The sequence below is a fragment of the Myotis daubentonii genome, chromosome 9 (genome assembly GCF_963259705.1).
Source record: "Myotis daubentonii chromosome 9, mMyoDau2.1, whole genome shotgun sequence".
Classification (NCBI taxonomy): domain Eukaryota; kingdom Metazoa; phylum Chordata; class Mammalia; order Chiroptera; family Vespertilionidae; genus Myotis; species Myotis daubentonii.
In genome coordinates, this window is record NC_081848.1 from 48,797,845 (window position 1) to 48,818,743 (window position 20,899).

The following is a 20,899-nucleotide window of genomic DNA, read 5'->3' on the forward strand; positions in this document are numbered from 1 at the left end:
ATGCAGCTTATCTGTAGCCTGTGGGCTAGGACAATTCTTTGGAGAGATAAGAAAATCCTCAGCAGACAAGGCTTTGAGGGCTGGAATGAAATCAGTCTGCTTCCAGCACTAGGGATGTCACAAGGGTGGGAGGTTTTACGTGAGGACCAGCTACTGCCATTACTTCTCTGCTGCAGCTGTAGGCCATTGTGCAGATGTTGATGATCCACTTGGGGTGTTCAGACTCCACCTGTGGATTTATGAAGGGTAGGCTTTAGCATTATTTGTAGTCCAGACCCTCTAACTTGGCAGGATAGAAACTAAATGTTGTCTCTCCTGTGGTGAGTGTTGCTGAAATCTCCACTTTCTCAGACTTCCAGCTGCTGCTTTCTACCAGAATTATTGGAACTTACCGATACACTGGCAGTTCTGGGGTCTTAAGGAATTGGGGAGAGTTTATACACAGATTTGGGGGGGTCCCCCTCTGGTTTTCTCCTTTCTAGAATATTCCTCCCAATGTATAGCCATTATGGCAGCCCTAGACTCCATTATCTCATACGTTAAGTTGCCCTGTGCTGCGCAGACTGGGGAATGGTCTCAGTGAAAAAGCTATTTCAGCAGAGATGTGAACCAACATGGTTTCCTTTTTTTGAGAATCCCCTGCAGTTTCTGCCTGCTTTTCCTCATTCTTCAATGCCTTCGACAGTTGCTTTTTCCTATTTTTGTCCACAGTTTATGATAGTTATCTGCAGGATGGGTTAGTCCGATATAAATCACTGCCCTTGCTGGGCCAAACTCTGTTACTAGATTATGAAACATTGCTGGGATTGATCCAGTTTAGCATTTTAGTGGACTAGTGGCCAAGAAAAACAGAAATTTTAGTTTTTAATCTATTCTTCCTCTGAGTTTGGCTGAGCAGAATTTTAGAATATCATATAACAGTAGTAGTTGATGCCATTTTCCATGTTACCTACATAGGAAGAGTTACATTTGTGATTTAAGAGCCATGAAAGCACTTTTAACCACTCTGGATAGATGCTTCAGCAACAATATGCAAAGATTCCATGGCATCTAAAATAGGAAATGAGTATAACAAGATATGTTGCTATTTGTCAGTAATGCTACTGGTCCTTTCAGTTTTCCTGGAGTCTAATGAAAAGGTAACGGGTAAACAGGAGAAAACAGTGTATTATTGACCACTGCTCCAAACTGGGAAATAGACATTTGATATTTGAATTATTCCACATGTGTAACTTTCCAAGCTTCCACTTAGGGTAATAGAACCAGGCACAGTCATGTCTCCCCTGAGTAATAGAGTCTGTGATAGGGATCCACTTCTCCAGTATCCTTTACCCTGATATACCATTGCCTCACTCCATAATCTTGGATAAATCCCTTCTTTCTGAGCCTCGGTATTCTCAAAAGAGGAGTCCAGAGCAGACAATATATAAGGAAGGTCTCTTCAGCTTCAGGCTTCTGCAGCTCTGTGGTCAGAAGGGAGTTTTTCCTTTTGAATTTGAAGACAGTCCTTTTCATTGAATAGATTTTAACCTATTTATTTATTTTTTTTAATATATTTTATTGATTTTTTACAGAGAGGGATAGAGAGTTAGAAACATCGATGAGAGAGAAACATCGATCAGCTGCCTCCTACACACCCCCTCCTGGGGATGTGCCCACAGCCAAGGTACATGCCCTTGACCGGAATCGAACCCGGGACCCTTGAGTCCGCAGGCCGACGCTCTATCCACTGAGCCAAACTGGTCAGGGCAGATTTTAACCTATTTAAATCATAATTTTTTTTAGCCCTAGCTGGTTTGGCTCAGTGGATAGAACATTGGCCTGCAGACTGAAGGGTCCCAGGTTCAATTCCAGTCAAGGGCATATGCCCAGGTTGCAGGCTCAATCCCCAGTAAGGGGTGTGCAGGAAGCAGCCAATCCATGATTCTCTCTCATTGATATTTCTATCTCTCTCTTCCTCCCTCTCCCTTCCTCTCTGAAATTAATAAAAATATATATGTATTTTTTAAATCATAGTTTTAATTCTTTTGTGTATTTTTTGGTTAAGGTTGCAATTGTGGCTCAGGACTTGGCAGCATTCCACACTGCCTCATCAGAAATGGGGCACCAGCAGCACAGCCATCACTTAGTAACCACAGAAACCAGACCTCTGACCTTAGTGGCAACATCCAATGGTACCCAGATTGCAGTTCAGGTGAGTCCAGAGGCAGCTGTCTTCCCTAACTTTGCATATTCTAGGGGAATTTTTAGTGAGAAAAATAAAGCTTCTAGTATGTATCCCATATGCATCAAGCCAGCTATCTTAACTCTCAGGAAAAAAGTCTAATTAGGCCCTAGCTGGTTTGGCTCAGTGGATAGAGCATCAGCCTGCAGACCAAAGGGTACTGGGTTCGATTCTGATCTAGGGCATGTACCTAGGTTGCAGGCTCCTCCCTGGCCCAAGCCCTGGTTGGGGCTCATGCAGGAGGCAACCAATCAATGCGTTTCTCTCACATCGACATTTCTCTCTCTTTCCCTCTCTTTAACTCTAAAAATCAATGAAAAAATATCCTCAGTTGAGGATTAAAAAAGAACACACTGATGAAAATTCCAGCCATTGGTTTTAATTTAGCTTATGGGCATAGAAGCTAAAGGCTCAGGAAGCGCTCTAAATTATCTCCCTTGGAAAAGATGACTGTCTTTTGTCCCTTGCATGTGCAAAAGTTTATCAAAATCCTAAATAAAGAAACTGTATTATTTTCCCCTGTAAGAATTGGGTTTGTTTTAGTTTTTATTTTCTCTTACTGATAGGATCAAGTAGAGGTTGTTTAATAAGCCCAGGTGCCAGAAATCCCACTTCTGGCATATAAGATTCCTTTGGCATTATCTTGATTGTGGGTTTGTGTATGTTCCTGTTTCAGCTTGGAGAACAGCCATCTCTGGAAGAAGCCATCAGAATAGCATCCAGGATCCAACAAGGAGAAACACCAGGGCTGGATGACTAATCCCGAGAGCAGTAAAGCCAGGGGAGCCTTTCATCTTCAGGCAGCAGAGCTCCAGGAAGCCCGGAACCCAGGAAAATGATAACTTTTCCATTCCTCAACACTGTACACGTTTTTATGCAAGAGTGGAGAACATTTTATTCTTGACACTTTTGTGCATATAACCCTTGGAATAGATTTCCAAACTGATTCATTGTGTACAAGGAAGTATGAAATTAGGGCAATCCAGTAAATTTTCACATTACTCTTTTATCACATTGCAGACTCCTAGAGTCTTTATGTAAGACAGTGAAGTCTTACCGAGACTTAGGGTGGATTTTTAACTTACTGTGAAAAAAACACACACAAATAAAGGCTATGTCTAAAATATCAAAGGTTCTATATGTCACACAATCATAATTCCAAAAGCCATCATGGATAATAAAGAATGTAAAGCCTTCAAATATTTCCCCCGGTTAGTAGAGTGTCTGCAGCTTTTGTTCTACTGTATATTTGTCTGTTTTTATTTGTGTCTCATGGTTTGAAGACTGTTCATTAAGGCTTCCATTCCTGTTAATTACCAGCTCTTCAAGCTGAAATGCTAATTATATTAGCACTACATTGGATTATGTATAAAATTACAAAGTTTGGTTACTTAAAATTAAAAAGCTAAATCCAGTACTTTGGTTTTGTTAAAGACTTTACTTAGTGTTCATGTTTTTGTTACTGTTTTTAAAAAAAATAATGCACTATCAAAGTTTGACCACAATCTGGAGCCCAGATAACAGTGGCTTTACTCTGAAAATAAGGTTAGTGGGTTGGTGTAAATTATTTATTTTTTTGCTTATGTACTTTTGTTTTAAAGCTTATTTACCCTAAAGTTTATTATTTTGAATACAGCAATTTTTAAAATGTTACCTTTATATTTGTTTTATTAAATTGGTATGGGGGTGGGGAGAACTGTTACAGAAAATACCACGAATGTAATAGATTATAACCCAACACACATGATTGAGAGTATATTGTAGATCAAGCACCGAATAAGTACTATTCTATACATTTTTATGTACTCATAACAGTTTTGTGAGATATATGGGATTTACAATCCCATATTTGTACAGGAGGAAAGTGAAGTTCCAAAGAAGTTAAGTGTCTTACCCAGGCCTATAGCTGTGAAGGGGCAGAGCAAGGACTTGAGAACCCAGACTTTCTGACTCCCAAATCCAGTGTGTATTTCACCACACCACAGCTGCCTTCTCAGATGATAATTTATGTCAAAGATTATCAAGATGAGCTTTGGTTTCTGGTTACCTAATGATCTGAGCACTTGGAAAACCATCTCTAATGTCAGAAATTCAGCTAAAGATTAAAAAAAAAGGGAGGGGGGTGGAGGGTTGTCCTGCAACGATCACTTGGTCGCTGTCATTCTCCATGCTTTGTTTGCCAGAGAGCTGACATGTGGCTGGTTTTCATATCCAGCTTTACAATAAAAAAGGAAAAAATGTCAGGCTGTTTTATTTAATGCTAGAGGCCCTGTGCACAGACTCATGCACATTGAAAGTAAATTAGAAGGTGGCCGGTGGAGCAGGACTGGGCAAGACAGGCCAGACACATCCTGGAGCCAACCTTCGGTGATCCCTCCCCAGCTGGTGCCAGGACTCAAAGGGCATCTGCGGAGTGAGCAGGGTCCCTTGGCCTGGTCTGCGGGGATCCTGCAGAAACCAGCAGTCTGACATCCCCCGAGGGGTCCCAGAGTGGAAGAGGGCACTCGACAAAGTTGCGTGGCTCTGCAGCTCCAGGATTGAGTGCCTGCCCCCCTGGTGGTCAGTGCACATCATAGCTACCAGCTGGTCACTTGCTTAGACTTCTACATACATAGATGAGTGTTATCTTGGATCAGGTTCTTTGAAGTCTTAATGAAAAAGGGTCATGACTTAGTCATTTGAAATGGGAAACCTTTCTGAGTTGGGCAGGGCATTGGTGGCTTGCCCTTCAAAGCTGTTCGTAGCCCTAGCCGGGTTGGTTCGGTGGATAGAGCATCGGTCTGCGGACTGAAGGGTCCCAGGTTCGATTCCGGTCAAGGGCGTGTGCCTTGGTTGCGGGCACATCCCCAGTAGGAGGTGTGCAGAAGGCAGCTGATCGATGTTTCTCTCTCATCGATGTTTCTCTCTCATCGATGTTTCTAGCTCTCTATCCCTCTCCCTTCCTCTCTGTAAAAAATCAATAAAATATATTTTTTAAAAAAAAAGCTGTTCGTAGATATATAACATTAGAAAAGGTCTTAGTCACCCGCAGATCCAGTCTTCATTCTTGACAGGGACATTTAAACATGCTGAGAACTCCCAGATGAGGCCTGCTGAGGCTCAGACAGGGGCCTCGGGGTGAGCAGGAGAACAGAATCTGGAAAGTCCCAGGGCGGAGCACCAGCCTCCCAGTCCCTGTCCTGCCGATAGGGAGCTCCCGGGCTGGGCCCACCAGCCCTTCTGTGCTTCCCAAGACCCAAACCCAAGCTATCGGCTTCCCTGGGCCTCTCACAGCTCCTTTGCCGGCTGGACTCTGCTGGTGGACCTGATTATCCCTCAGCTCAAAGAAAATGCCTTCCTACTGGCACCAGAGGAAAGTGCAGAGTGGTGCTGTTGGTTGGCCCCCTCCCTGCCTTCCTGGCAATGGGACCTCAGGAGGGGGCAGGATTTCCCCAAGGACAGACTCCAGCCGATGTGCTGACAGTTGCTAGTTAGTGAGGCTGGTGTAGGTTTCACAGTGCAGGATGCCGGAAGGAGCCCTCCAAAGTTGAAGTCCCCCGAAGGCACTTGATGAAACAAGAGTACACTTTAGCAAAAGGAGCCGGTAGGAGAATAACTGCAGTACAATCCAGACAATGCTCAAGGCAAACCTTTCAGTCCAAGAAAAACACTCTATCCCAAACACAGCTCCGGGCCACTACAAAGGAAAGAATTTAGAAAATAGCACTAGCTGTTTTGGCTCAGTGGATAGAGCGTTGGCCTGCGGACTGCATAGTCCCAGGTTTGGTTCCGGTCAAGGGCACATGCCTGGATTGCAGGCTCGATCCCCAATGGGGGACGTGCAGGAGGCAGCCGATCAATGATTCTCTCTCATCATTGATGTATCTATCTCTCCCTCTCCCTTCTTCTCTAAAATCAATAAAAATACATTAAGAGAAAAAAGAGGAAATAGAATAAAATGAGGGATTGGCTTCCTTAATCCTCTACAGGTGGCAGCTGCCCAGGGGGCCACATCACTCCCTAACTACCCCCAACTCGGCCACCCTCCATCAGGAGCAAACTAACTGGACAGTCTCTCATGCTGCTTTCCTGTGTGGCAGCCCTGGGACTGGGACTAGGTAAGTACCTTAGGAAACCAGGCACTAAGCACCGAAATAATTTAGATTTCCATGTATCATCCCAAGGAATTTTGGATCCAGCATTTCCTGGCTCAGGTGTGATTGTAGACCAGTCAAGTGTCAGCAGACCCCAACAGTGAGAGGGGACAGTGAAAAGGAAAGGGCACAGCTGAAGTCTGTTGTCAGGAGGGAAAGGTAGAAAAGGCTGCCTCAGCCCCCTCTGCTGTAGCACTTTCTATACTTAGATTTCCTTTAGGGATGAGATCTTTCAAAGAATACTTTAGCATGCATATATATATATATATATATATATATATATATATATATATATATATATATATATATATATATATATTTTTTTTTTTTCCCCCCAGAGAGGAAGGGAGAGGGAGAGAGAGAACCATCAATGATGAGAATCATTGATCAGCTGCCTCCTGCATGCCCACACTGAGGATCAAGCCCACAACCCGGGCATGTGACCTGACCTGGAATCGAACTGTGGCCTCCTGGTTCATGACTCAATGCTCAACCACTGAGACACACCGACAGGGCCAAATACCCTCCTTTCTTTTGCCTGAGGAACAGGGCTGGCGTCATGGACGTGTGACCAGTGCAGTTGAACAAGACCCTGCTCTCTGGCCCTGACCAGTTTGGCTCAGTGGATAGAGCGTTGGCCTGCGGACTGAAGGGTCCCAGGTTCGATTCCAGTCAAGGGCATGTACCTTGGTTGTGGGCACATCCCCAGTGGGGGGTGTGCGGGAGGCAGCTGATCGATGTTTCTAACTCTCTATCCTCCCTTCCTCTCTGTAAAAAAAAATCAGTAAAATTTATTAAAAAAAAAAAAAAAAAAAGACCCTGCACTTTGAAGGGCCCTGCACTTGGGAGTTAATGCACACTGGAGTTGAAGTCTTGAAATTCTTAATCATCTTATCTGTGAATCTGTGTTCTGTAAGTGAAGTCTCAAGGAACAATGAATGGAGCAGGAACTGGGGGCTTGGAGCCTGGACTTAGTCCCACCCCCTGTGGCCTGTCTCAATGAGTTCTCTTCTCGATGCTGCTTCCCTGCCTGGCCTCCCCCTGCTTGCCCTCCCCCTGTGACTGCTGCTGTGCCTTCTGCCTTTGGCAGGGGCCTGGGTGCCAGTGCAGGAGGGTCAGTGACAGGCGCATACACCCTGTGGAGGTTGGCGCCCATGGTGTTGGCCATTCTTGCCCTAGGTTGGCAGTACCATAGTGTTCCTGGTGGGTGGCCGACTTTAGCTGAGTCTTGACAGGAGCAAGCCTTTTGCCTATCCCAGCTCTGAGTTTTGAAGATACCTGGGAGTAGCCCATTTACTGTGGACCGGGGTGGCAGTCCTGTGGGAAGGGGTGAGGGGATTTGTCAGCCCAAGAGAGCGCCTGCCCCAAGCACCTTGAGGGCCCAGGCCCTCAAACTCTCTCCCCAGGCTTGTGCCAGGAGGGCCTTCGCTTCTTCCCTCCTCCTTTCCTGGGCCAGCTCCAGGTACCCTCCCTTCCTGGAATGAGCTGCAGAATTCCAACTGTGTCATTTCAGTGATCCCCAAATACAAGTTACACACTCTGATAGTTTCATTTAAAATTGGCATTGCATAATAGAAATATGAAGGATAACATTCATGCTGAAGTTCTTTAATTTTTCTTAGAATGATGTTAAATAGCAAATTAAAACACCATGAGAAGTAGTGTGTGTGTGTATATATGTGCGCACGCACGTGGAGGGGTGTGAAGGGTTTTGAGTTCAGTGTCATTAAGTACGTTAACATTGTTGAGCAAATATCACTACTCACCAGCTAAAGAACTTTTTCAAACAATAACTCCCCATCACCCCTCCCCCGGCCCTGCAGCCACCTTTCCATTCTCTATGAATCTGCCAAGTACCTCATATAAATGTCTTTGTGTATCTGACTTTATGTATGCATTTAACCACACTTTTTTTAGAGAGAGAGAGAGAGAGAGAGAGAGAGAGAGAAACATCAATCTGCTGTTCACTTATTTTTGCATTCATTGGCTGTTTCTTGTATGTACCCTGACCAGCGATAGAGCCCACAATCTTGGCGTATTAGGACAATGCTCCAAGCAGCGAGCTACCCAGCCAGGACCTCACAGCAGTGTTTTTCTTGCTTTTTGACCAAGAGGCCCCACATTTCCTTTTTGACTGAGCCTCACAGATTGTGTAGCCTGCCCTGCTGAAAAAAGCCCTTCTCGCCCTGACCAGTTTGGCTCAGTGGATAAAGCATCGGCCTGCAGACTAAAAAGTCCCAGGTTCGATTCCGGTCAAGGGCATGTACCGTGATTGTGGGCACATCCCCAGTGGGGGAAGGGGGGTGCAGGAGGCAGCTGATTGATGTTTCTCTCTCATTGATGTTTCTGACTCTCTATCCCTCTCCCTTCCTCTCTGTAAGAAGTCAATAACATTTTTTTTTTTTTTAAAGCCCTTCTCTTCTCACTGTCACACAGTAGGTGTGACTTGTGTTTCAGGAACATAGCATCTGCTTTTCCCTTTTAGATTGTGGGATCCCTTAGGATAAGGAAGAATTCCACTTCCCCATAACTCCTGGTGACCTGGCAGAGCAGCAGGTCACCTCTAGCTGTTCCCTCTGACTCTAAACTCCCCTGGCTTGAGAGGTACAGAGAATCTCCATGCGGGATTTCATGTGTTTCCAGAGCACGGCTAAACTTGAAGGACAGGATGTCATGCTGAGAGTAGACTTACTCACGATTCAGGCTAATTGCATGAATAGCTAAAATGAGAATTATCTAGCAAAACGCCCCCCCCACTCCCCGACCCTACTTTCTACATTCAAGTGAAAGAAAATGGGATTCCTGTTCTAAAATCAATCCCAAATTTCTCCCTAGTTTGGCTTCCCTCCACAGGGTTCCCCTGGACACACAGCTCCTAGCACTTCACTAATCTGCCCCAAAGCCCTGGCTCAGATAGGAGCCTGAGAAAGGGATGTGGAAAACAGCTCTAATCTGGATTACAGACTCAGTGGTGGTGCCGCCCAGACAAATTCTGCAATTTCTACGGAAAAAGCAAAAACTGAAATCTGCAGCAAGAGGGCTGCCTTATCTTTGTAAATAAGAAGCTTTTGCTCTAAGCCAGTGACGGGGCTTTGGGGCAGGGCAACGTGTCTCAGTTTGGAAGCAGCTCTTAAATTCACCAGATCTTTTTTTTTTTTTTTTAAATATATTTTATTGATTTTTTACAGAGAGGAAGGGAGAGGGATAGAGAGTTAGAAACACTGATGAGATAGCCAGTTAGCCTGGAGGTCAAATCACCCCCGGTATTGCCGACAACAATCAAGGCTTAACTACAACAAGACTGCGCACAAAGACCACTAGGGGGTGCACCAAGAAAGCATAAAAAATGCGGAGACAAAGAAACAGGACAAAACTGTCAATGGAGGATATTGAGTTCAGAACCACACTTTTAAGGTCTCTTAAGAACTGTCTAGAAGCTGCCGATAAATGTAGTGAGATCCTCAAGAAATCTAATGAGACCCTCGATGTTATGATAAAGAACCAACTAGAAATTAAGCATACACGGACTGAAATAACGAATACTATACAGACTCCCAACAGCAGACCAGAGGAGCGCAAGAATCAAGTCAAAGATTTGAAATGCGAAGAAGCAAAAAACACCCAACCAGAAAAGCAAAATGAAAAAAGAATCCGAAAATACGAAGATAGTGTAAGGATCCTCTGGGACAGCTTCAAGCATACCAACATCAGAATTATAGGGGTGCCAGAAGATGAGAGAGAGCAAGATATTGAAAACCTATTTGAAGAAATAATGACAGAAAACTTCCCCCACCTGGTGAAAGAAATAGACTTACAGGTCCAGGAAGCACAGAGAACCCCAAACAAAAGGAATCCAAAGAGGACCACACCAAGACACATCATCATTAAAATGCCAAGAGCAAAAGACAAAGAGAGAATCTTAAAAGCAGCAAGAGAAAGACAGTCAGTTACCTACAAGGGATTACCCATACGACTGTCAGCTGATTTCTCAACAGAAACTTTGCAGGCCAGAAGGGAATGGCAAGAAATATTCAAAGTGATGAATGCCAAGAACCTACAACCAAGATTACTTTATCCAGCAAAGCTATCATTCAGAAATGAAGGTCAAATAAAGAGCTTCACAGATAAGGAAAAGCTAAAGGAGTTCATCACCACCAAACCAGTATTATATGAAATGCTGAAAGGTATCCTTTAAGAAGAGGAAGAAGAAGAAAAAGGTAAAGATACAAATTATGAACAACAAACATGCATCTATCAACAAGTGAATCTAAGAATCAAGTGAATAAATAATCTGGTGATCATAATAGAATCAGGGACAAAGAAAGGGAATGGACTGACTATTCTTGGGGGGGAAAGGGGTGTGGGAGATGTGGGAAGAGACTGGACAAAAATCGTGCACCTATGGATGAGGACAGTGGGTAGGGAGTGAGGGCGGAGGGTGGGGCGGGAACTGGGAGGAGGGGAGTTATTGGGGGGGGAAAGAGGAACAAATGTAATAATCTGAACAATAAAGATTTAATTTAAAAAAAAAAGAATTGAATGTAAACATTAAAATAAACAAACAAGGAATTAAAAAAAAGAAAAAAGAAACATTGATGAGAGAGAAACATCGATCAGCTGCCTCCTGCACACCCCCTTCTGGGGTTGTGCCCGCAACCAAGGTACATGCCCTTGACCGGAATCGAAACCTGGGACTCTTCAGTCCACAGGCTGACGCTCTAGCCACTGAGCCAAACTGGTCAGGGCAAATTCACCAGATCTTACGCAGATAAAACTCAAAGGGCAAGTGGCAAGCGGTGGTTCCCCACCCCACCTCCACTGCCTTAGGGCTTCTCTAGCATCCTGAAATTGCTTACTGTTCTTTTCAACAGGAACTCAGGAACACCAGAAAAGTGAACCACTTTTTTTCTGCATATGTGATCTTCACTATTGTGAAGCTGGGGAAACCTTGTGGGTATTTCAAAGTAAACAACAACAAAAAAAGGGACTAAATGAATGAGAGGCATTATTGGTGAGCCTGGGGGTCAGCCACCAGTAGGAGGTGCTGTGTAGGTTTAGGGAGCAATCCACAGCTACACACTGCTTGCTTACGGTGTCCTTCTAGAACAAGTTAACCAGCTGTGCCTGGGAAGGGCAACATTTTCTCTCATCTTGAAGGATATCATTTCATCCTGGGAGAAAACAATGTGAGGGACTAGAAGGACCCAGACTGCCTCCTCTGGGGTGACACCAAGGAGGAAATAAATGCCCACACCAGACCTGGGAAACTAGTTTTGTTTCCTTGCCCAATCTGCCAGCCAATTTTGGCTTTATAACCAGTGTTGACCAAAGGGCACCTCAGATCCAGTCCTAAAAGGCCAGTTGCAATCCTTGCGAGTGGAAGGTACCGGGAGCTAAATATCATGATCACGCATGTACTTACCGTCCTAAGCCCCAGCAACATTCAACACTCCTGAGCCCGTCCCTGATGGGCAGGACGATGGCAGTATTCTGCATCACCCTCTACCGTCCCATGGGGAGGTCTACAGGGCCACCTTCCTCCACCCACACAGGGAAAGTCACTTGCTCACCCTAAGGCAGACCCAGTCCAGGGCCACAGTGTCAACCTTGATGGATGGCGGCAGGACTCCAACCGCTCCTATCCCATGTGCTTAGACTGCAGCCTTTGCTGCCCTGCTGTGGATCCAAATCTAATAAGTGGACTCTGACTTTGTTCCCGGGGATGGCTTCGGAAGGAAGTGGCCCACTGAAGGGGAAACCCCACCCCTGTTCTGGTGCTCCATGTCCCCTCCATTCATTAGCTTTGGAGTTGGACCTCTTTCAGGAGCAAGGTAGTCTACAGAGAAGTCATACCACAGACGTCCAGGCCCCTAGGAGATGGCGGCCAGGATCTTTTACTCACAGATTAGTTCATTCATGAAAAGGCACCGAAAGGCCTCCATCCACATTGGCTGCTCTCATGTATCAAATGGCCCGTTGGCATTTCACTTTTTTAAAAAATATATATTTTTAAAATTGATTTCAGAGAGGAAGGGAAAGGGAGAGAAAGAGAGAAACATCAACGATGAGAGAGAATCATTGATCAGCTGCCTCCTGCACACCCCCCACAGGAATCGAACCGAACCATAACCTCCTGGTTCATAGGTTGACACTCAATCACTGAGCCACGCTGACCAGGCGGCATTTCACTTTTTTTTTTTTTTAATATATCTTATTGATTTTTTACAGAGAGAGAGGAAGGGAGAGAGATAGAGAGCCAGAAACATCGATGAGAGAGAAACATCGATCAGCCGCCTCCTGCACACCCCCTACTGGGGATGTGCCCGCAACCCAGGCACATGCCCCTGACCGGAATCGAACCTGGGACCTTTCAGTCCGCAGTCCGACACTCTATCCACTGAGCCAAACCGGTTTCGGCGGCATTTCACTTTTGACAAAGATTTCCACAGATTCCTGTTCTTTATGGCCCCTGAGTTTAGATTTCCAGTGCATGCAGATGCTCTGGCTGGGTAGCCACCCTCTTTTTGTCACAAGGGTCTTTCCGGGCAGGAGGGAGGGCACCCTGTCAGGGAGGACTCAAACAACGGCCAGGAAGTGACTTTCTGCTGCAGATGCACTTCCCCCTGCCACTGTGGGCCTCTGATACTTGGCTTGCAGCCCCCACAGTGGGAAGGCACACAAGCCCTCCGTAACCGCTCACCCCCTAGGGCGCTGTTTTAATCATGCTGTGTGCCTGCTCTCCTCTCTTCCTGTTACAGATTAAGAGAACAGGGCCCAGCTACTTCATTTTTAAAATTTATTTTTACTTTATTTTTTAATCCTCACCCGAGGATATGATTTCCATCAATTTTATACGGAAGGGGGTTGGGGAGAGGGAGAGAGAGAGAGAGAGAGAGACATCCATTGGTTGTCTCCCATACGTGTCCGACTGGGATGGAAACGGAAACCTAAGTTTGTGCCCTGAGGGGGAATTAAACCTGAAACCTTTTTGGTGCACTGGTCCACGCTCCAGCCAACCAAGCCACCCAGCCAAGGCCACCTGCTTAATTTTTGACTGGAGAATTATTGACTTTGAAAATAGAAATATAAATGAGGCTGTATGTTAACGGTAAAAGGTTCATAACTCTTATTTTATTTATTCTTTTCCAGTCAACAGAAAGGCAAATTTTATTGGGGCCCCAGGGTCACAGGGTTCTGGCAAAAGGCCAGCCTGCACCGAGGAAGTGGTGGAGGGGCCTCATTTAACGTCCTTGGGGCACAGGCTGTTGGTGTGGCCACGCTTCTTGCAGCAGTTGGCAGCGTGGGGGGGTGCAGGCAGCCCCGAGCGGGCAGAGGGAGGGCTCCATGGTGCCCCCACGCAGACGAGGCACCAAGTGCAGGGTGGACTCTTTCTGAATATTGTAGTCTGAGAGAGTGCGGCCATCCTCCAGCTGTTTGCCGGCAAAAATCAGGCGCTGCTGGTCAGGCGGGATGCCCTCCCGGTCTTGGATTTTAGCTTTGACGCTCTCAGTGGTGTCACCGGGTTCGACCTCGAGGGTGATGGTCTTGCCAGTCAGGGTCTTCACGAAGATCTGCATCTCCGTGTCTGCTCCTTGCCTTCTGGAAGAGAAAGAGCACATAACTCATTCAAAAAACCAGGAGTAGCCCAGCCAATGTGGCTCAGTGGATGAGCGTCGACTCATGAACCAGGAGGTCATAGTTCAATACCCGGTCAGGGCACATGCCCGGGTTGTGGGTAGGGGGCGTGCAGGAGGCAGCCAATCCATGTTTCTCTTTCTCTCCCTCTCCCTTCCTTCTCTCTAAAATAAATAAAAACATTTATTTTTTCTCTCTCTTTATTGATTAAGGCATTACATATGTGTCCTTATCCCCCCCCATTGAAAAACATATATTTTTTAGAAAAAAACAAACAAAAAAAGGTCTCAAGAAAAACAAACAAAAAATGCTCTAATTTTGGAAGAATGGGATCAGAAAAAAGCTTTTTATTTACACAGTATATTTTAGTGACATTTCCCATTCTGGAGCACTAAATATGGACAACCTTGTTGTATTTGAGGCAAGAGAGCAGTGAGTAGAACTAAGGGAAGATGCAGAAAATGCAAAACCACAGCAATGGACCATCCTATAGTATTTTCACATTCTGGACAATGTGATAGCACTGCTGCCATCTGTTCTTTCAATGGTTTGTATCTTCTGCTGCCATTTATCTACTTAAATCCTCACCCGAGGATATTTTTTTCCCCACTGATCCTTAGAGAGACTAGAAGGGAGGGAGGGGAGAGAGACAGAGAGAGAAACTTTGATGTGAGAAAGGCATTGATTGGTTGCCTCCTGCATGTGCCCCGACCAGGGCTGGGATCAAACTTGCAATCCAGGTACATGCCCTTGACCAGGAATGGAACCTAGGACCCTTTGATGCACAGGCCAATGCTCTAACCACTGAGCAACAACCGCCAGGGCTGCTGCTACCTATTCCACTGCAGGTATGCATGCTTGCATTGGGCTGAGGGTAGAACACTCTCGGATCAGCCCTGGTGACAATCAGCCAAATGAAGGGTACTTGTCTGAGATGATTTGTTAGTAAATATGGAGAAGTCGCCTGCCTTTTACTTCCCACTTCTCTGCCGCCATCATGACTTAGCTACTGTCTATCATCATTACCCATCTTCTTGAGAGAGCAGATGCTTGCCCATCTCCTACACCCTATCTATCGTTCTTAAGGCTCTACTGATTTTGGTGAAGAGAGGAAGGAGGGAAAGCAAGCAGCTCACTGGATCTCACTCTCTAAATTCATAGCAATCTTGCCTAGCCGGTTTGGCTCAGTGGCTAGACCGCTGGCCTGCTGATTGAAGGGCCCCCGTTCGATTCCGGTCAAGGGCACATGCCTAGGTTGTGGACTCAATACCCAGTAGGGGGTGTGCAGGAGGCAGCCGATCAATGATTCTCTCTCATCACTGATGTTTCTATCTCTCCCTCTCCCTTCCTCTCTGAAATCAATAAAAATAAATAAATAAATAAATAAATAAATAAATAAATAAAATTCATAGCAACCTTGAATGAAAAGGAGAATAGCTACTCTTGAAAAGAGAGAATAATTAGCCCTAGCTGGTTTGGCTCAGTGGATAGAGCATCAGCCTGTGGACTAAAGGGTCCCGGGTTTGATTCCCGGTCAGGGCACATGCCCAGGTTACAGGCTTGATACCTGGTGGGGGCCATGCTGGAGGCAGCTGGTTGATGTTTTAAAAAACGATAGATTACAGAAATGATAGAAATGTTCCAAAACCGGACTGTGGTGATGGTAACATAATTCTAAAAATTAACAAAAAAATAATTGAATTATATACTTTCTTTTTAAAAAAAATCTTTATTGTTGGAAGTATTACATATGTCCTAAACCACCCCCCGCCAACTTCTTCTAGCTGAACTGTATACTTTCTTTTCTTTTTTTATATTTCTTTATTGATTTCAGAGAGGAAGGGAGAAGGAGAGAGAGATGGAAACCAATGATGGTAGAGAACCATTGATCAGCTGCCTCCTGCACTCCCCCTACTGGGGTTCGAACTCGAAACCCAGGCATGTGCCCTTGGCCTGAATCGAACCTGGGACCCTTCAGTCCGCAGGCTGACGCTCTATCCACTGAGCCAAGTTGGCTAGGGCTGAACTGTATACTTTCAATAGGAGAATGTTATGGTATATAAATTTATTTCAATGAAGCTGCTAAAAAAAAATAGGAATACAAATCTTTCTTAAAAATTATGTTTCATCCTTTAAAAAGAATGAGGCAGTTCTAAATGCATTAATATGAAATACTCTCCAAAAATATTAAGTGAAAAAGCAAGGTGCAGAACAGTATGCATAATGTGCTATAATTTCGTAAAAATATTTAAAAGATTACATGTATTTGCATAGATCACTTCTGAAACAGTATATAAGAAAATAATAATGTCAGTTGCCCCCGACTAGAAGCCGGGGATGAAAGGGAAACTTACTTTTCATTGTCTGCCTTTTAAAAAAATGTTTTTATTGATTTTTGAGAAAGAGGAAGGGAGAGAGAGATAGCGATAGAAATATCAATGATGAGAGAGAATTCACTGAGGGGCTGTCTCCAAATGCCCCTGACCAGGGACCAAGCCTGCAACCTGGGAATGTGCCCTGACCTGGAATCAAACCATGAACTCCTAATTCATAGGTTGATGCTCAACCACTGAGCCCTACAGGCCAGAGGAACCAGTGACCTCTTGGTGCATGGACTGATGCTCAATCACTGAGCTTTTTAATATGTATTTAAAAACTAAATAAAATTGTTGTTTTCAAGAAAGAATCCCAAATGACATTGTTAAGGCCCTCTACCTCAAACAAACAGCACTTTGTTAAAAGATTTTCTGGTTGGTCATTAAATTTGAACTATACACTGGTTGGCACAAGTTGATTATAATAAAATAGTTTGAATTTAGGCTTTAACGTTAGGTTTATTTATTTATTTATTTATTTAATATATATTTTATTGATTTTTTTACAGAGAGGAAGGGAGAGAGATAAAGAGTCAGAAACATCGATGAGAGAGAATCACCGATCAGCTGCCTCCTGCACATCTCCCACCGGGGATATGCCCGCAACCCAGGTACATGCCCTTGACCGGAATCGAACCTGGGACCTCTCAGTCCGCAGGCCGACGCTCTATCCACTGAGCCAAACCGGTTTCGGCTTTAATGTTAGGTTTAAATGTAAAAGTATGGTTGGCTTTTAGCGATACATCCTTTAAGGACTGGTGTACTACCTATCCGGGCTATTCATCCCTCCATGTCCAGCCATTCTCAATGTCAGGACTGCATTCAGCTGCCCCCATAAATACAAAGGGCCCACTGCTCACTTCTCCAGGACAGCCGGGGGTAATGGACAGGCACAGGGACCTTGCTCCTGTTCAGACACATGATAGAAGTGGGGTGACTCCTCTGACCTGACAAATAAGGACTCAATTTCTCTTGTTTCCTTGGCAACTCACAGGCCGACAAGACAACCTCAGCACCTTAATCTGCAATCAGTGTGTACTACTACTCTAGAGAAGTTAAAAAAAAAATTCTGCCCTGAGAGGTTAGGAAACCAACCAACTTTTAACTGCCTTCTTTGGTGAGCTCTCTTCCTCTTTCTTCCTTATTGGGTATCAGAAGAACATGAGGAGGTAGTTAAAGCTCACTGTGTCTTGTTCATACTATATGTTCTATGAGTAAGGACCCACTCATTCAGAGGAAAAAGTGCCCGAAACTAGGAAGTTAGTCCTTAGTCAGCCTAACTGGGAAAACAAGGACTTTGCCCCCAGGGTAATCTATCCTCCCCCAGCATATCACTGGTCATGCAGTTTACACCCCTGACCCTTTCCTCCCTAAAGATAACATCTAGGCCTCAGTTCCCCAGGACCAAATACGTTGACTAACGACCCTGTCCTGGCGCTGACCAATCATTGGTGACCATGACCCTGAAAGAGCACACCTGGAAAGCTGATGAATACTGTATTAAGACCCTCCCTTGAAACCTCTCCAAAAATTTCCACCTGCAAGAAAGAGATAAATACACTCAGAACAAAGGACCCTAGCGCATGCTCTCCCTCCAAGGAGCACTCCCGTGCCATTCCCTTCCCCCCACTGCTTTCCCCACCAGCACATTTCCCTTAGCCTCTAAGGCAGCGGTTCTCAACCTGTGGGGGCCGAAGGACCCTTTCACAGGGGTCGCCTAAGACCATCGGAAAACACATATATAATCACATATTGTTTTTGTGATTAATCACTCTGCTTTAATTATGTTCAATTTGTAACAATGAAATTGGGGGTCACCACAACATGAGGAACCTGGCATTAGGAAGGTTGAGAACCACTGCTCTAAGGGACTCCATGAGACTTGCAACCAGGGGAGCAGCTTGACCCAGGCTAACCCCTGAACCTATCTCCAAGGCCCCCTTTTCTCTGACTTCTCAGTGAGCCAAAGCAGCCCAACCTAGGCTTTCCTGTTGCTTCTTCTATGCCCTTCCTTGTTTCACTGCCTTAAGTATATTTTTGCTGCCATCATGGACCAAATACCCTTTGGCTCAGTGCTGTGTAGCCCTTTCTTTTGGATATCCTCACCCTCTCATCCCCTTTTCCTTAAATAAATTCAATTTTCATTATTCACCGTCTGAGTTGGCTATTTAGCCTGCCTTCATCCCATGGACTTCAACCTTTCAATTTTGATATGTTTGCTTTTCTGTATGTGTATTATACTTCAGTCCAAAGTTTTAAAAAACTGTATTCTGGACTATTTTAAAATTATCTCAATGAAACACTACTTAGGAAATGCAGCCAAAGTTGTATGCACAAGAACATGTATAGCCTTAAAAACTTTTATTGCTGAACAAGAAAACATAGAAGTCCATTAACATAGCAGACAACGCAATACATTGGAAGGGGGGGGGGGAGTCATAACAAAGCAAAATCTAAAGGCAATGAAGGGAAGACATTAATAAAGATAAAAGTAAATGGAATCATTTCAAAATCAGAAAAACAATATAAATGAATAAATCTAAGATCTAGTTCTTTGGGGGTACAAGGAAGCAAACAATAAAAATGATAAATCAGGCCCTGGCCAGGTAGCTCAGCTGATTAGAGCATCATCCCAAAATGTCAAGGTTGCTGGTTCCATCTCAGGTCTGAGCACATACAAGAATCAACCAATAAATGAATAAATAAATGGAATCATAAATTAATGTTTCTCTCTTTTCTTCCCCTCCCTTCTAAAATCAGTCTTTAAAAAATGATAAACCACTAGCTAACATAATAAAAAATTCAAAACAAATATTTAATCTAGGAATGAGAAAGGATTTATAACCATGGGTACAGAGAAAATTATAAGAAATACAAGGGAACACTTTGCCCAATCCTATGCTAATACAACTTAAAATATGAATGCAACGGATAATACTCAAGGAAATATAGATCACCAATAGGGACTCAAAAAAAGTAGAAAATCAAATCTGGTAAATTGTCATGAACAAAAGCTGTTAAAAGATACACCTTAAAAAAATAATGCTGAACCTAGATACGTTAATGAGCAACTTCTTTCAGACTTTTAGAGAATCAGCATTTCTCATTAAAGGTATCGCAAAGAAAAAGAAGTAAACATTCCAGTGTTTCATGAAGCCAAAATCTTATAAAGATTATACAACAGCTCGGCTGGTGTGGCTCAATGGTTGAGCGTTGACCTAGGAATCAGGAGGTCATGGTTTGATTACTGATCAGCTCCAGGTTTCGGGCTTGGTCCCTGGTGGGGGCATGTATGAGGCAGCCAATCAATAATTCTCTCTCATCTCTCTCCCTCTCCCTTCCTCTCTGAAATAAATAAAAATATATTTTAAAAATAAATAAAAGTAGCCCTGACTGGTTTGGCTCAGTGTCTAGAGCGTCGGCCTGCAGACCAAAGGGTCCTGGGTTCAATTCCGGTCAAGGGCATGTACCTTGGTTGCGGGCACATCCCCAGTAGGGGGTGTGCAGAAGGCAGCTGATCGATGTTTCTCTCTCATCGATGTTTCTAACTCTCTATCCCTCTCCCTTCCTCTCTGTAAAAAATCAATAAAATACATATATAAAAAAATAATAAAGAAAGAAAAGTAGCACCTTAAAAAAAAGATTATACAACAAAAAACTATGAGCCAGTCCCATTTGTAATATAGATGCAAAATGCCTAAACAAAATATATGAACATAATTTTGCAGTATATCTTATTTTATTTAAAAATTTGTAATTATAGTTCATGTTCAACATTAGTTCATATTAGTTTCATGTATTATTTGCAGTATACTTTAAAGACAACTTTACTAAATACATTTATTTCAGAAGGATTGAGCAATAAAATATAAGAAAATCCATTAGCCCTGGATTTTCTGGCCAGTTTGGCTCAGTGGAGGGAGCCTTGGCCTGCAGACTGAAAGGTCCTGGGTTTGATTCCGGTTAAGGGCCTGTACCTTGATTGCAGGCTCCTCCCCAGCCCAGGCCCTGGTCAGGTGCAGGAGGCAACCAATCAATGTATTTCTCTCACATCGATGTTTCTCTCTGTCCTTCCCTCTCTCTAAAAATCAATGGAAAAATATCTTCAGGTGAGGATTAAAGTAATAATAAATAAATAAAGAAAGAAAGAAAGAAAGAAAGAAAGAAAGAAAGAAAGAAAGAAAGAAAGAAAGAAAGAAAGAAAGAAAGAAAGGAAGAAAATTCATTAATTGAATTTGCCATATAAATAAATAAAAAGAAAAAAAGAAAAATTAAGAGAAATTCTAAAAATTTGATAGAATTTAATATTCATTCTTCATGTTAATAAAAGAAAAGTACTACTTATTTAATATAACAGATGTAAACCCTGTGCTCATGACACATATACATACACACATCTACCACATCTATCCCTATTAAAGCCAGCAGCAAGACAATGATGCTCATTCACCTAATCTCCTATTTTTAGCATCATGTTCTAACCCACTGAGATAACTGTCCATTGAACACCTCTCCTATTATTTAATGTTGTT

General features: G+C 43.8%; 1 protein-coding gene and 1 pseudogene across 4 annotated transcripts in view; one reads left to right on the forward strand and one right to left on the reverse strand.

The window, feature by feature from the left end:
* ZNF143 (zinc finger protein 143) overlaps positions 1–3,877 on the forward strand; it is a 35,187-nt gene extending 31,310 nt beyond the window's left edge. For all 4 annotated transcript variants that reach the window (XM_059708856.1, XM_059708860.1, XM_059708859.1 and 1 more), the window contains 2 exons: positions 2,048–2,194; positions 2,901–3,877. In XM_059708856.1, the coding sequence (XP_059564839.1) occupies positions 2,048–2,194; positions 2,901–2,984 (231 nt within the window). In that variant the 3' untranslated portion in view covers positions 2,985–3,877. The remainder of the gene's footprint in view (positions 1–2,047; positions 2,195–2,900) is intronic.
* A 9,604-nt stretch (positions 3,878–13,481) lies between these two features.
* On the reverse strand, positions 13,482–15,422 carry LOC132240955 (ubiquitin-like; annotated as a pseudogene).
* Between the last annotated feature and the right edge of the window lie 5,477 nt (positions 15,423–20,899).